The sequence below is a fragment of the Balaenoptera physalus genome, assembly GCF_965194825.1.
Source record: "Balaenoptera physalus genome assembly, chromosome: 7".
Classification (NCBI taxonomy): domain Eukaryota; kingdom Metazoa; phylum Chordata; class Mammalia; order Artiodactyla; family Balaenopteridae; genus Balaenoptera; species Balaenoptera physalus.
In genome coordinates this window covers 110374741-110390630 of record NC_138886.1, presented here as the reverse complement: position 1 = coordinate 110390630, position 15890 = coordinate 110374741, and the positions used below count along the sequence as shown (strand labels likewise).

The following is a 15890-nucleotide window of genomic DNA, read 5'->3' as shown; positions in this document are numbered from 1 at the left end:
TGTCCTCTCCCCTCAGGTGGTAAGAACCTATAGGACAAGGAGCTTGTTCAGTTTTGTATCCCTAGGAGCTAGTAGGCACTTTATAAAATGTACTGCATCAGTGGATTCTGGATGGAGAGAGAATTGTAATTTCAGAGATAAGGGATAATCGAAAAGAGAATGTGAAATATTAAAGTCCCCACTGAATTGTTAGACCATCCGGAAACTGTTAGACCTGGAATAATGAAACCATTATTCTGGGCTTCAGTAAGAACTTCCTGTAACTGAACTAAAATTAACTTATGACCAGCTAATTATTTGTGCCTCAATCATATTAAGAGTCTAATACTTGATATCCATGCCATTATGACCTTGGTTCTACCTAAAGGATTCATTCATTTAAAAAAAAAAACAAACAAACAGTCAATAAGCATTTACCACGTGCTGGAAATAAAGTTTCTGCACATTCCAGAAGGAGAAGGCAGCAATAAATAAGCAAACTTTTATATACATATATGTAAATATATTAAAATTATATAGTAAATATAAATATATCAATATCATATATAATATTACATATATTATATGTATATAATATTTATGTATACACACACAAGATAATTTCAGATTATAAAAAGTGCAAGAGGGGCTTCCCTGGTGGCGCAGTGGTTGAGAGTCTGCCTGCTAATGCAGGGAACACGGGTTCGAGCCCTGGTCTGGGAGGATCCCACGTGCCGCGGAGCGGCTGGGCCCGTGAGCCACAATTACTGAGCCTGCGTGTCTGGAGCCTGTGCTCCGCAACGGGGGAGGCCGCGATAGTGAGAGGCCCGTGCACCGTGATGAAGAGTGGCCCCCACTTGCCACAACTAGAGAAAGCCCTCGCACAGAAACGAAGACCCAACACAGCCATAAATTAAAAATAAATAAATAAATAAATAAAAATAAATAAATAAATAAATAAATAAAAGTTTAAAAAAAAAAAAAAAGTGCAAGAAGGAAATAGGGCAATATGATAGGGTGTACCTGGGGGAAGGAGGCCACTTTAGATAGAACAGTCAGGAAAAACTGTTTTGTGCATTCCTTTTGATACACAAATATATACCATCACCCCCTATATACTATGAGACCACTTCTTTTTTATTTATAGGTGAAAAGTCATGATATATTTGTATAACCATACACTTCTAAAATGATGGGGAATATTAGGATCTGCTATAAAAAAACTGCAAAAAAAGCCACACAAAGAAGTGGCTGATGGCTGTCCAGCATGTTCTTCAGTGATGCTCTTCTACAGCGATCCCAGGTACAGATGCCTGGGTCAGGTTATCGACTAGAATCAGGGCTGAAAATATCCAAGATACTCGTGAACAAGAAGTAAATGTGGAGTGAAGAGCCCTCAGCCTAAGTGGGGACAGTGGAGACATCAATGGGATTAGCAGATGTGGTAAGAGCCCTACAAGAAGTTCAAGGTTCCATGAGAACACAGAAGAAAGAGACGAAGAACTCATTTATCTGCGATTGCAATACGCTCTGCTAATACCATTGATCTGAAAAACACAGAACGCGAAAGCTGATTAAAATTCTGAAACTGCCTACATTTTATGCTTTTAGCGTTTTCTGAATTGCCTCTTTCTCATCAGCCAGTCTTTAGAAAAACATAAATGAGACTTTTAAAAGCAAAGGTAAAACGACCCTGTTTTTTTTTTCATTCAATTCCATATAAAATGTTTCCAACTCATTGTCTTTCTAACTGAGAAATTAAGCCCATAAAATTTTGCCTTTCAAAGCTCCCGGGCAGAAAGGGATCTTTTTTTCTTCTTGCAACCTATTTTTCTACTCCTAGTTAGTTTTTTTTTCAATGTTTTTCTCATTTTAATTAAGATATTAGGTCTCATAATATGGTAAAGAAAGGGCTCCGAGACTCAGGGGATCCTCTATGAGACAGCGCTTTGTTTGGGGCATATATTCACAAGTTCTTGGTCTCAATTATATTAGACACTATCCAAAGCAATTTAATTATTGCCTGTCCATATCAGCCTGTTTTGCCAAGAGTTCCCCCCGAAGAAGGATGAAGATGGCCATTCTTTTCTGGTTCACTTTGCCAAATTAATTGTGAGTAGACACGCGGGAACACACCAAAGGAAGCGACTTTCCCATTTACTTTAAGGAAACAGGTTTTGTTGCCACATTCCTAAGATTGTTCTCCACGGATGTTCCATGCAGTAGCTGGCCCCTGACACTTTTTGGATTCCTGGGGAAGCAAATGAGGACAGGTGAGGAGAAAATCAAGCTCTCCCCATTAACACCAGGAGCCAAGGACTCAGGTCTCCATCTTTCCTCCTTGTTACACCCAAGCCTGCCCATTACAGAGTGCCTTTTCTCCTGTCTCTAGCCTTCATTAATCTCAGTCTTTTTATACTAGCAGCCATTGTCACAGAATTCAGGAGAGCAAGGAATGTATTTAATAATTTCTTTGCTCCTCTCCACAGAATAAGCCTGGGACACAGGAGCGACCGAAAAACAAACTGTGACTGCTTGAACTTAAAATAACACTCTGGTTTCGGTTGGAGGAATAGCTACACAAAATAGAGAAATCTAAATATTCTTCTAACTAGACAGTAAGGACACTCCTGCATTTGCTTAGAATTTATCCCTCTTTTCTACCTGACGATCTCTGAGGTCTCACTTTTTACATTTCTATTCTGGGTCTTTTTTTTTTTTTTAAAGAATTTCTAAAGAGAAGAAAAAAGGGAAAGGAAAAAAAGAAACAGCTTTATCTTCAATAGTGGCAGAAATACAGAAGCCATCCTTTGAGTAATTTAGAAATTCTGAGGGCCACTGAGACAATGGCACCACCCCACTGGGTGTCAGAAGACCTCGATTCTATTCTTCACTTTCTTTCCCAAAGAATGCAGACCAGAGTCAAAAGGCTCTTTCTCTGGTCCTCCACCTCACCTCTCCCTCTGCAAAAGAATCAATATTTCCTCTGTTCACCAACCTCTCCTCTTCCATTGTAAACCTTCTTTGCTGAAAGTACAGGGGACTTGGTCTCTATCTCTAATTCCATCACTAACTTGCTAAGTGACTTTGAGCAAATTATTCCCTCTGGGATATGCCCAGCCGTAAAATCAGGGGACCAGCAATAAGATCCATTCCCAAGGATAAGCGTCTTCAAGTCTATGGCTGAGACATTAAATTCAATTACTCCTCCAAGCAACTTCCTGATTAAATATATCTGACTTGGACCATCTCAGTCCTGATGTACTCACACAGTGGGGTGGCTCTATATCAAATTTCCCCCGTATATAGCTTTTCGCAATGAATCTCATGTCTTTTCTGAGTATCTGGACCTCCCGGGAACCAGGATGGTTGGTCTCTTGGTCTTTCTGTGCCCTGTGCTGCGCTGACCCTTAGTTCTGGGGGGACATGAATCCACAGGGGCCCTGCCTCTCTTCCCATCCATCCTAGTGTTTTTTCTCTCTGTCAGCTAAAGGCTTGGCCTGACTAGCAAAAGCTTGATTTTTAAAGAAAAGATTCCAGTAAAAGACAGTTTTTGCCTCTGGAAGTAGTGCAGGAAATCCTGGAAGCCAGGCACCAAAGTCAGAGGAAAACAAAACTGGAAAAACACCCAAAGCGCCACCTCTGCCCTGTTCTGGCCATCGCCCCGTCTCCTCCTGCCTGTCGTGAGAGCCATGCGCCAAAGCAGGGCTTGCAACTCACAGCTGAAATGCCCTGACACCAGGACGAAGCTTTCTATGGGAATTTTCTGTCCTTAGTAATAAGCGATCAGACACCGGTTTCAACCCTGAGATCAGCTTAATTACACTTCAGAGCATATGCTCCAGCAGCCAGTAATAACCACCAGTTCAAAAAGATTAGACTTGAGTAGCTTTAATCTGCCTGGATATGCAAAGATGGGATGAAAGGGCAATTCATGGTGTCCGGCAAGTCTCCCCACCCCCGCCTTGGTGACAGGCACTTTCTCTGCTCTAGATTTTTACAGGACTGTAGGCCAGCCCAAGGTTCTATTTTGCTGGTAAATTTTCAATGAGAGGAGATCAATCCTTTCAACGAACTGCATTTTAGCAATTAAGTTCACTTGATTCAACAAGATGTATTAACCACCTTCCACCATCAGGCTCTTCTGTAATCTCTTTTCCATAAGAAAATCGGATCAGGTTCAGTCTGCCGAACTTGTATGAACAAAACAGCCTGCCTGACCAAACCTCACCAAACCATTTCGCCCACTGGAAGGTGAGAAACAGCACTTAAACTCAGGGTGAGGCATTAGAGAGTATGTTTATGATGACCAAACACCTCAGAATTCCTGGGACAGTCCCTCTTCCAGAAAGTCTTGTCCTGACGTCCCCACAAATATACTCCAACTTGTCAGTTTGCAAGACCTGATTTTTAGTTGAGAAAACAGGATAAGTATGATGTGGGGTGCAGATTTGTACGTATTCAGAAAGTATAATTGGGTTGTCACTGGAAAGGTAAACAGATATTACATCCATCCATCCTGTAGAAATCAATGCATAGGGGTCCGCCCTTCTAGCTGAGGCAACTCGCATGGCAGGGAAGAAGGAAAAGAAGCCAAGTTCAGCTCACTGGATCTACTTTTCATGGCTGGGGAAAACTGCAAGATCCTGAGAGGCAGCAGAAAAGAATGGATGGAATACTTAAAAACTATCCACCTAGCGTAGCTAAGTGACTCTAGGGCTGGAAGGGAGCCCACCGCGTAGGTAGCAGGCACACCCTTAAACTACCTCAGGGCAAAATTTCATGTGGATACACTTCTCCTAACACTTTTCAACATGAATCAGCTCTTTCCTGAAGCAGTGTAGTAAGGGGAGAGCCAGGGGCTATCACATTTTGACAACAATGTGCAGGCACTGTCCCAGGAATGTGACACAGATTATCTTATTGAATTCTACAGCAAATCTGCAAGGCATCTGTAATATATAATTACCACTGAAGCCGAGGAAAGGAAAATTTAGGAGGTCAAAGGACTTGTCTTGGGCTGTAAAATCCTCTAGTGGCACACCCTGAACCAAAATCCCTGCCTGCAGAATCTGTGTTCTTTCTGCTTGGGTTTGTTTGTTTGTTTGCACTATTATTGGATTTGTTATTTTTTTCTGAATATAAAAGTGCATACCAAGTAAGGAAGCAAGTCAGAATTTTTTTTTTTTTTTTTTGGCCACGCGGCGCAGCCTGTGGGATCTTAGTTCCCCGACCAGGGATTGAACCCGGGCCCTCAGCAGTAAAAGCGTGGAGTCCTAACCTCTGGACCGCCAGGGAATTCCCAGCAAGTCAGAATTTAAGAACCAGCCGCCTTGAATTGGGCGATTGGGATTGACATGTATAAAGTGATGTGTATAAAATTGATGACTGATTAAAAAAAAAAAAAAGAACCAGCCGCCTGTCTGACCCCAATGCCCCCAGTTTTGCCATTTCACCAGGCAACCACGTCCTCCTTCACAGTGTTCCCTCCTTTCCGGATCAAGCACTGAACATGCCCGGGAAATAGGTTCCAAGGGAGGATCAGCAGTGCAGGCAAAGCTCGTCAGAAACTGCGGTGCATTTGCACGCAGCACCGGTGTGCTTCCCTTTTCCTTTCTGGAACGATCCCTGTCTCTTGGACTGGAACCTAAGCTAAGGAGGCTCACTATCTATGGGGAGAAACACGCAGACTAGCTACTGAGTGCTCAAGGCCGCTCCGCCTAAGACCACAACACAAGACAAAGGAAGTGACCTTGGACAAGGGGGGACAGGGAAGGGAGCTTCAGACTCTCCCAGTCGGGTCAGAGGGACGGCGGTGAGCCAGGCTGCCCCGAGGGAGGACGTCCAGGGCGGAGACTGTTTCCAGCTAAGACATCAAGACTCTCATGCTCACGTTTGCAGAGTCCTTGATGGTCTGCCTGCACGATGATTTCTTTTTATACCCTCACAACTCTATGGAGTAAACAAGGCAGATTTTACATCATTTTAACAGATGGGCAAAATCCAGCAGACACTTGGAGACTTCAAGCACTTCGTCCAAAACCAGAGTCAGTTAGCGCAGGGCCTGGGTGAGAAACCATCCCTCCTAATTTCTAGTCCCCTGTCTGTCCCCTACAGCTTGCTTCTTCTCCAAAGCATACAGGAAAGATAATAAACTCATAAATAATACTAATATAACAAAGAGAAAAAAGGAACGTGCGGGAATTACCATTTCTTCTTTCTACTCTGGATCGGTGGGTTCCTCTCTGCTTGGCATGGCCGCCATATCCCCACTTTAAAACATATTTATGGTAATTTCACAAGCTTACGGTATGACTGCTGAAAAGAAATCACAGCTATACAAATATCTTTCCCTTCTAGAATAATGACCTGTGTCTACATGGCTGGGCTTAACCTGGTTAGTGGATTGCATTTTCCTCTCACTTAAGACTCTGTACCTACCTCCTAAATTTCTCATGAACTGAGACTGAAAAGAAGAGAACTAAGAAATGTGTTGTAGAGAAAGGCGGAGGCTCTAAGATGTCTTTAAAGACACCAAACACAATGCCTGGTTTCATAATCTGTGGGAGAAAATGCATGAGAGATAAAAGTACTGATGTAGATTAGGCAAACCTGTATTCATCTTTACACAGACTGAAGGAACTTACACACAGAATCAGAAAGCAAACACCGATAAAAATGTGCATGTGGGGCTTCCCTGGTGGCGCAGTGGTTAAGAATCCGCCTGCTAATGCAGGGAACACGGGTTCGAGCCCTGGTCCGGGAAGATCTCACATGCCGCAGAGCAACTCAGCCCGTGCGCCACAACTACTGAGTCCGCGCATCACAACTACTGAGCCCACGCGCCACAACTACCGAAGCCCGTGTGCCTAGAACCTGTGCTCCGCAGCAAGAGAAGCCACCGCAATGAGAAGCCCGCGCACCGCAACGAAGAGTAGCCCCCGCTCGCCACAACTAGAGAAAGCCCGCGCGCAGCAACAAAGACCCAGTGCAGTCAAAAATAAATAAATTTATTTAAAAAAAAAAAAAAGTGTGTGTGTCTGTGTGTGTGTACGTGCACATGTCTCGGGGTGGGGGGGTGATTGAAACCTACAGATCTGGGTTCCCTTAACTTTTTTCCCAGTGAATCATATTTAAGGCTTGCTACTTTTTTTTTTTTTAATATTTATTTATTTAATCTAGGCTGCGCCGGGTCTTAGTTGCAGCATGCAGGATCTTCATTGCAGCATGTTTATTTGCGGCATGTAGGCTCTTAGTTGCGGCATGTGGGATCTAGTTCCCTGACCAAGGATCGAACCTGGGCCTCCCTGGATTGGGAGCGCGGAGTCTTACCCACTGGACCACCAGGGAAGCCCCAAGGCTGGATACTTTGACATACAGATTTTTGAGAAAGCATTTCAGAAATTCTGCCTGAAGTGAACTGTCAATGTTTTAGGAAGGGACAGGAAAAAAATGAAGAAAGCCAAGATTTCCATTTGAAATGGATCATTTCTGAATGGGTGAGCATGCTATCAAAAGCAGGAGCAGAAAAAAAAACAACAAAAAAAAAAAAGCAGGAGCCGATTCTCAGCCCCATCAACTGATTAAGATCCCCACAATGAATGCCATTTAGTCAACCAATAGCAGCTATAAGACATCTAAAAAATAAGTCACAATAACAAAATAATTATTTTATGAGACGTCAAGATTAAGATGGGAAATGTGCTGCCCCCCCGAGAGGAGGGTGGAATTTTCTTTTTTTTTTTAAACTTAGAACTCAATTCTGCTATTAAATAGTGGACCTTCCACATAGGAAATCCTCAACCAGAGCTTAAAAGATTTTGGAAGCCCAAATACATGAATCATATTTCTTCCTCCCTGGCTCACTTATTTCTCATTCCTAGTCAATAGCAGACTTGGCACAATTATCTGTGGACATGTCGTAGACATAGATCATGAGCTAAGCACAAGAGTTGTGTTTTAGCAGGAAGAAAAGCCTAGCTCATTCATACTCTCCACTCTTGTAGATTACAGCTATAAAAATCTCATTTCCCAGTACTTATTAGCGAATACATTTTTCACCACACGCCAATTTCCAGAGAGACTATGTTAAGGAACTAACCCATCCATCAACCTTGTTACATCCACCACTAACCAATCAATTAACCGGAACCAGAGAGTGCTTTCAATAGAAGGACAAGAAGATCGATGTAGGCCAAAGGGCTTAAAACAGCATCTCTCCCAGAGCTCGTGATTTAAGAATTTACAGGTTAGTTCTCTTCTCGATGAAACATAAAGAGATCAAAAGATCACTTGCATTACAAGGCACTGTGCCCCAGGGGCCAGATGACTGGTTCAGGAGGAAGTGCTCCCATAGTCCCGAAGGAAACATTATGGACTGGTGTGTTTAGAGACGCATTATGAAGAAAAAAGGACTTCAGTGGGGCCTTGAAGGATGGGCAGGCGGAGAAAAATCACGTGCTTTTCCACAGAAGGGGTTGGTGATTTCCATTGCTGTGCTCCACCCTGGGAAACCAAAGCCCTGGGAAATGAAATATCTTATACTAACTGCTAGAAGTTATGCTAGAATGAGTTTTGATTCCTGTTTTTAGTACGAGGGTCTAGAGTGAGGTGCTCCCAGTTAACTTAGTAAGATTGGCTTTTGAGAGTTAAAATGTAGAATCAATATATGACCGAAAAAAACTTAGATGAACTAAGCCACATAAGGAAAGAGACTGGCTCCCAGGCATTGAGTCGAGTCCTGACTGATCTCATTCACACATTGGGCCAGGGAATATATCAGTACATTCATAGGAATTCTTAGTCAGCCATGGAAGCCTGGAAGATGCCTACAGAAGGCAAGACCTAATGATGTCTACCCACAAGGTCTCCAGGAAAGAGGAAACTTTAGAAAACAGTGTCTGTGCATTCCAGTGTCTGAGAAAGGAGCTTCCTAAAGTGGACACAGGTGCAGGCTTGCTGCCGCCAGACTCAGAGTTCTGGGCCTCCTGCAAGGTGGCTGCCCCAGGTGTTCTCAGCCTGATAATATTATGAAGTGCTAGATTTACCTTGCCTTGATTGCAAACCCACACACAAAACTTGTGATTATGGTTTATCAGGGAGAGAATGTGCTGGTTCCTGTGTCACTTCCCACTGAACTGGCATATCTTATTAGCATCCTAAGGTCAAACCATTGTTGTGAGAAACAGTACTATGAGTTGGCCTCAAAAAGAAGACTCTTCAGAACATGGTTTAACGTGATTCATGTTTCAGCATTGGTAAGGTACACAGAAGGTAGAGAGTGCACCCTCATAGGAGCCCTCATGGGGCTGAGCACTGAAACAGTGGCAAATGTCTATTCACTGGGATACCCACAGAGGCTAAGAGCATGTCCCTCGATTTCCCCATTGATAAACTGGTAATAATTACAGCTACCTTATAGGAGTGTTATGAGGATTAATAGTTCCTGGCACTTAGTAGGGATGATGTGTTTGCAGTTCTTATTATCCTTTTAACTTTACAATCAGCATGTCAGCTGGGAAAATACTGACCTAATGATTATGCCCACCTCCTCCACCACCCACATCATCAACCGCTCTACGTGGCAAAAATGGGAATCTGCTGGTTATCAGCCATTGCGCCGCCCAGGTAAGATACACCCACTCCACACAGAGAGCTAAGGAGTGGCCGATCCCTTGCAGCAGAACAGACGAGCTGAGGGCCCAGGAATACTGCCACAGGCGCCAAGCACCAGGGGCAAACTCACCACGTAGAGCTTGCGCCAGATGACCGCCCATTCCCGCAGTGTCGAGGTGAGCTCCTGTACCAGTGGGAGCTCCCCGGGAATCACAGTCTCGTGCTGCCTAAAGAGAACAGACAGATGCTCCCTTCACTCTGGGTGGATCACCGTGGCTTTTCTTGATGGAGGTCATGATCCCCACAACTCAAAGATGGGAATGGGCTGGTTGGGCTTCAACCAAAAACAACCTTGTCCATTTAGGGAAGGTTTGGGTAGAGAATTTTTATCACATCAAGCAGCTGAGAAAAGAGAAAGAGCTTAACACACCACGATTCTCGAAATGAATGGGTATAGAGCCCAGCCTCTATCTCCCCATTCTGGATCTTTACAGGAGCTTCAAATACCAACCAGGCTGGCTGCAGCAATTGCCAGGGATGGAAGCCCAAATCCAGTACTTTCGCTGGTTCTGCCAAGCAGCCATTTCGTTAGGGAGGGTGGGTGGGTGGAGAAGTGTTCATGGCACAAGGGTCCTGGGGCTTGGAGCCTCACACAGGACCTGCTGTGGGACTGAGGTGGGACCCTCTTTTGCAGTGGTACTAGGTTTGCTTCTCATCTGCTGTCTCACTGCACAGAAAACGTACGTATACCCAAAACCTCACTTACAGCAGACTTTTAACAAGGCAAACCCGACACTCATGCACATAAATCCCGTCTGGTATTTTTATGATTAGCAAAAGGAGAAAAGGAGAGAGCGAAAGCAAGCAAACAAATGGGGATTAGTGGTGGGATTGCTAGGTGTAAATAAGAATACAAGACACCCCGTTAGGTTTGGATTTCAGATAGATCAAAATAATTTTTAAGCATAAGTATGTCTCAGGAAATACCTGAGACATGCATGTAAAAAATTACTTGTTATCTGAATTTCAAATTTAACTGGGCATCCTGCATTTTACCTGGCAACACTAGTTGGTGGGAATATGCCCCCAACCCTGCCCTTCCACCAACGTGGCTGTAAGTGACCCTGGAGGCTGCCTAGGAATCAGAAAGAAGATTCTCCAGGAGGGCAAGACACCTGCTTTTCAGCCCTGATTATGTGTGAATTTGGGCACGTCTCCATCTCTCGTCTATAAAACGAGGGTGCAGAACTGACGGCTGAGAATGATCTCTGCAGCTGTTAGCCAGAGTGCCTCTGTGACCCACTCCACACTCTCTAACGGCCCTGGGATTCCTTCTCCAGGCTCTCTTTATTCCCTCCTTAACTCTCCTGCCCGCTGGCTCACCAGCTAAGTGGATTTTCTCTGCAGAGCGCATTCACACACATTAGTTAGTTCATAATTTCATATCAAGTTCATGACCTACGTGGGGACAGATTTGTTTTCTCTGATTTGCAGGGGGAAAGCCCCAGGTGCACTGACTTGTCCAAGGTTCAGAGCTGAATAGTGCAGGGTGTTGTATGCTCACCTATCATCTCCCAAGGTTCCCAAACAGGCGGCTCTCAGGTCTTAAGGGCCAAAGAGCACCAAATATTTATGTGCGTGCACACTCATGCGCGCACGCGCACACATACACACACATGCGCGCGCGCGCACACACACACACACACACACGTGCACGCTATCAGTGAGCAGCCAGTGCAAGAGGAAAGCAAAGGCCCTCTCCGTTCATTCATTATCTGTCTTTACTGTTCTGGGGAAGGAATAAGTATCAAAAAAGAAGACAGAAGAAGGAAGGATGTCAGGAAAAAGTTTTCATTCATTTCCCTTTCATCCGAGAAGTGGAATTGATGAGCTGAGACAATAATGCACAAAATGATATTTTCTGACTTCATAAAATCTATAAGGATATTTTACATCTTCCTCACCTGTTAGGAGTCTTCCTACGTTAGAACTTACCCACGGTCTTCCACAGTGGCCTCTTTCAAATGGATATACGTTTCAGGGAAAATACCCTACGGAGAGAAGAACTTGGGTTATGTGGCCGTAAAACTCTCAGCCCAAAGTAAAGAGCACAGACAGCAGCAAGGATGCGTGGGGGAGGGGAAAGGACCCCTGGACAACAGCTACGGTTTGCAGTCAAGGTTGCAGGACATCAATTACATCACCTGCCTACCCAAATGAAAGCAAGCCTGCAACACTGAAAAGGTATAAATTAATCCTTGGGTTCAGCGAGCATAAAATAAATGCTCTGTAAATGACCAGGCACACATGCCCATGTCAGCTCAGAGCTGCCATAATGGTAAAGTGTTTAATAGTGAGATCCTAAAACCCCTCCAGGTCCTACATGCCATGATATGCTTCCCTTAAAGGGTTTCATATAATTAGTGAGATGGAGGGCTATGTACTTAGTGGCCCGTAAAATTATAGTGATTTTCTAGAGTCATTCCCCTCAGCACTTTCACTTAAACAAAATGCATGGAATCAATTAGGACTCATTATCTGGTTATTTTTAGCACTTTTCAGTCTCAAGTTGCTCTCCATTCTACGTCCCTAAGAGGCAATTAGTCGTCAGTATTGTGACATTGCCCGTGGGAAAACTAAGCCCAGAAAGACCTAAGAGAAACACTGGAAAGCGGTGGGTAGAAACTGCAGAACTGAAGATTGGATCTAACCAATGGGAAGCAACCCACGGATGTGAGTTTTCTTAAAAGCCAAAAGCTTCTGTTATTCAACCGCATGATATGCCCATCAATAAACAGAGACACTGCCATCTAGAAAAGCACTGCTGGTCCCTGTTGTATGGTACTTTTCAGGCCAGACCAGGAGAAGCAGAAGAAGCTGTTCAACAGGCCCCATTGGCTCAACTGCTCATAGCCCTGAGCCTGTAGAAGTGCGACCACGTGGACACCCAACGTCAGGGGAGACTGGCCACAAGGATGGGAGAGGGATAGCTCGCTCCCTGGGAGACTGGGTCAGAGATGCGTGTGTACCCAGTGATCCTTAATCCATTCAGAGCCAGAAAACCAGTGCATTTCAACCCGGGTTGGTCTTGCGTCTAGTTTTATGTGCTATGTTTATCTGAGCAATTCTCTCCTTTCTCTCTTTTAATCCTTTGCCAATAAAACAGGAAACAGCAAGAAAATCTGAGGCTACGCTGCTCCCAGCATTGGTGATGACAAGGCGGATCCTGCCACTGCTTGAGTCAGAAACAAGATGGCCATCCTTTCCCGCCAGGCAGGAAGAACCAAAAAAAAGTACAGACATACCCACCCTTCCTCGCTCTGAGAAACGGGCAGGTGTGGGGCGTATGAGTGAGAAAGCATTATCCCAATCTTGTTACTGATGAAGACCCAGAACTCACACAGAGACAAGGTAACACCGACCTCCTTCATTATAGGGACAGGATTCGGAGTGATTTTGGAAAACCCATCAAAGAGTTAAATACAAACAAAAATTCAATGTGTGTGTAATTCCTTTGGGGCCAGATTAACGGGGTTCTGAAGCTCCAGATCTGTCCTTAGGATGCCTAAGAAGCCTTGGGTGTTTCTTCTATCCGCTAGGTTGAGGTAAATGTTTTGTTGACGACGATCTTTGTGGAGAACCAGGCTTGGCTGCCCAGCACTCACCTTGGCGACAGGATGCTGAGTGAAATAAGCCAGACACAGAAGGACAATTACTGTCTGATCTCACTTGTATGAGATCATACAAGTGTATGTAGTCAAATTCATAGGGACAGAAGTGGAACGGGGGTTAACAGGGCCTGGAGGAGGGAGGAAGGGGAAGTTTGTGTTTAATGCATACAGAGTTTCAGTTTGGGATAATGAAAAAGTTCTAGAGTCGGATCGTGGTATGGTTGCATAACAATGTGAATGTACTTAATACCCCTGAACTGTATATTTTAGAAGAGTTAAAGTAGTAATTTTTTTATCAAGTATATTTTACTACAATAAAAAAGTTGTCCGGAACTCATAAAAAGGTGGAGCGTTGAAACCACTCAAAGTAGCAGTTATCAGGAGCCATATTTGCAGGTTAAAATCAGATGTAACACTGCTGGTCCCAAGGAATATCCTGGCAGAAGGTTTTTCAAATCAAGAAGATAAAGGACCAATTAACTGTTTCATACATCTATAATCTGATGACTGGTCTCCTAATAACTGGGAGAAATCCAAAATAGAAACATTCGTAATACAAGTGGCTTATTTTGTGATGTCTAAGCAGATCATAAGCAGATAGTTTATATTGGGTATACAGACATGATGACTTTCATATTAAGAGAGTATCTATTTTGTTGTATTCTCACTCTGTTACTTGCAGGCATCATCCTTCCATGGTAACATATGTCCACTTACAGCCATTTAATTGCTCTGGTAAATCTGAGGCTATAGGCCTTTTCCTACACCATTCTGACGCACAGAAAGCCAGAATAAACCTAGGTAATACATTTCTGATTTACAGCCTATCTCTCAGTTTTGCTTGTGCTTTCTCAATGCAACCTACCCACTTGAGGGGGAAAAAAAAATGAACTAATGATTTTCCAGATATTGCCCTTATCCATAATTCCATAATCCTGCCAGGATCAATAATCAGTTTCTGCAAAGCTCTTGGCTTCTTCCATTTGTAAAGCCACTAGCATGTTTTATCACCACTCTAACCGGTTAGGTCTGCTTGTAAATAACACCAAAAATTTCCATTAAAACAATAGGCTTTTCAAATAGCTCTTCCCCTAAAGACTGGCAAACAAGGAAATAGCATTAGGAATAGCATTTCAACTAGGCTGGATTCCCTAATGAAGGGGTGTCAAAGTTGAGCATAATTCATGACAGCTGACTTGGAATTCCCTGCTTTTCCTGGATCTCTCTACGAGAAAGATATTTCAACTTATAAGTCAACAAGGAAATGCATGGCCCTTGTTTGTACTATTATTTCACTGGATTACAAAGTTTAGTTACCAAGAACTAAGAAAAGCTCTTACTGAAATAATTCTTTTCAAGAGTGAAATTGAAAGTTTAAAAGGGTTTCAAAAAAAATTTAAAACACACCGAGACCTTGTCATTTAGATCTTAGTGAAGCACCCCACCCACCCACTTTGCAAACCAGACAACAGTTGGATTCTGATGTATCACAGGATGCCTTAGAGATGCTCCGAAAAGGTTCTTACAGACTGTAGACTCTCTGAAAGGTAAAACTGTGGTCTGGGGCCTTGTTTCAACACAATTCACATTCACCAGTTTAAAAATTCCCTTTGATCTTAAAGTTCATATGAACTTATCTGAGAGTGGATTTTTGTTTATGTTTTCAAATTAACTTCTTTTTTTAAAGGATTGGTAATTAAGTGACATAAGTATTGCTGCTCTTGAAGAAATTTAGAACTTCAAAATTGTTCACTCTATTCATGCTTTGAAAAATAACTACCACCTCCATAATTATGAGTAAAATAAACACTATAGGGTTAAACCCAAACCAAGAAGCCGAGGGGGCTGTAAACTATAGGTTCTCTAGTTAACAAGCATTCCAGGAGAAAAGGTCTTCTGCTTTGGTCCTATCATGCTCTCATTCACGCCACAACGTCCGCTATCTTAGGTCCTTATATGAAAGCCTGGGGAAACTAAAGTCAGCAAGAGATTACTCATTTAATCAAATAATTTATAATTATTTTCATTATAATTAAGCTGAAAATGAAGACATGGGGCATAAGCATCTCACTGTGGGTAGAAAAATTCAGCATCAGGATTTGGGGAGGGATAAAAGGATCAAAATTGTGGGAGTTGATACCTGCATTAAAAGCAAATATGCCTTTATTTTGGTAGATTATTAAATTGTCAGAGTTAATAAACTGTGTGTGTACACACACATGTGCAAATACTGAGTGTTACCTGAGAGTCAACAACATAGAAAGCTTGAGTAGGACAGTCCTGTTTTTTGGCTTTTTTGGCTGTACCACGCAGCACATGGGATCTTAGTTCCCTGACCAGGAATCGAACCCAAGCCTGCTGCACTGGAAGCACAGAGCCTTAACCACTGGACCACCAGGGAAGTCCAGGACAGTCCTGGTTTTAAATGGCCCTATACCTTGTGGGAAAGTGTTTTTCTGGGCCCATAGCTCTTTTGAGACTGTGTGCCAGCATCACTTCTGCATTGTGCCATATTTGAAGAGTAAAACCTGTGGATTTGTGAGGGGTTTTTTTGTTTTTGTTTTTTTTACTTAGCTGTTGATAAATTCTGAAATGTTTCTCTCACCCCTCCCAATTCACTATTTT

General features: G+C 43.3%; 1 protein-coding gene across 1 annotated transcript in view; it reads right to left on the bottom strand.

The window, feature by feature from the left end:
- DOCK5 (dedicator of cytokinesis 5) overlaps positions 1-15890 on the bottom strand; it is a 189820-nt gene that overhangs the window by 90415 nt on the left and 83515 nt on the right. Inside the window, exons 4-5 of the mRNA XM_082471422.1 lie at positions 11590-11645; positions 9636-9821 (exon numbers count right to left, since the gene is read on the bottom strand). Of these exons, the coding sequence (XP_082327548.1) occupies positions 9636-9821; positions 11590-11645 (242 nt within the window). The remainder of the gene's footprint in view (positions 1-9635; positions 9822-11589; positions 11646-15890) is intronic.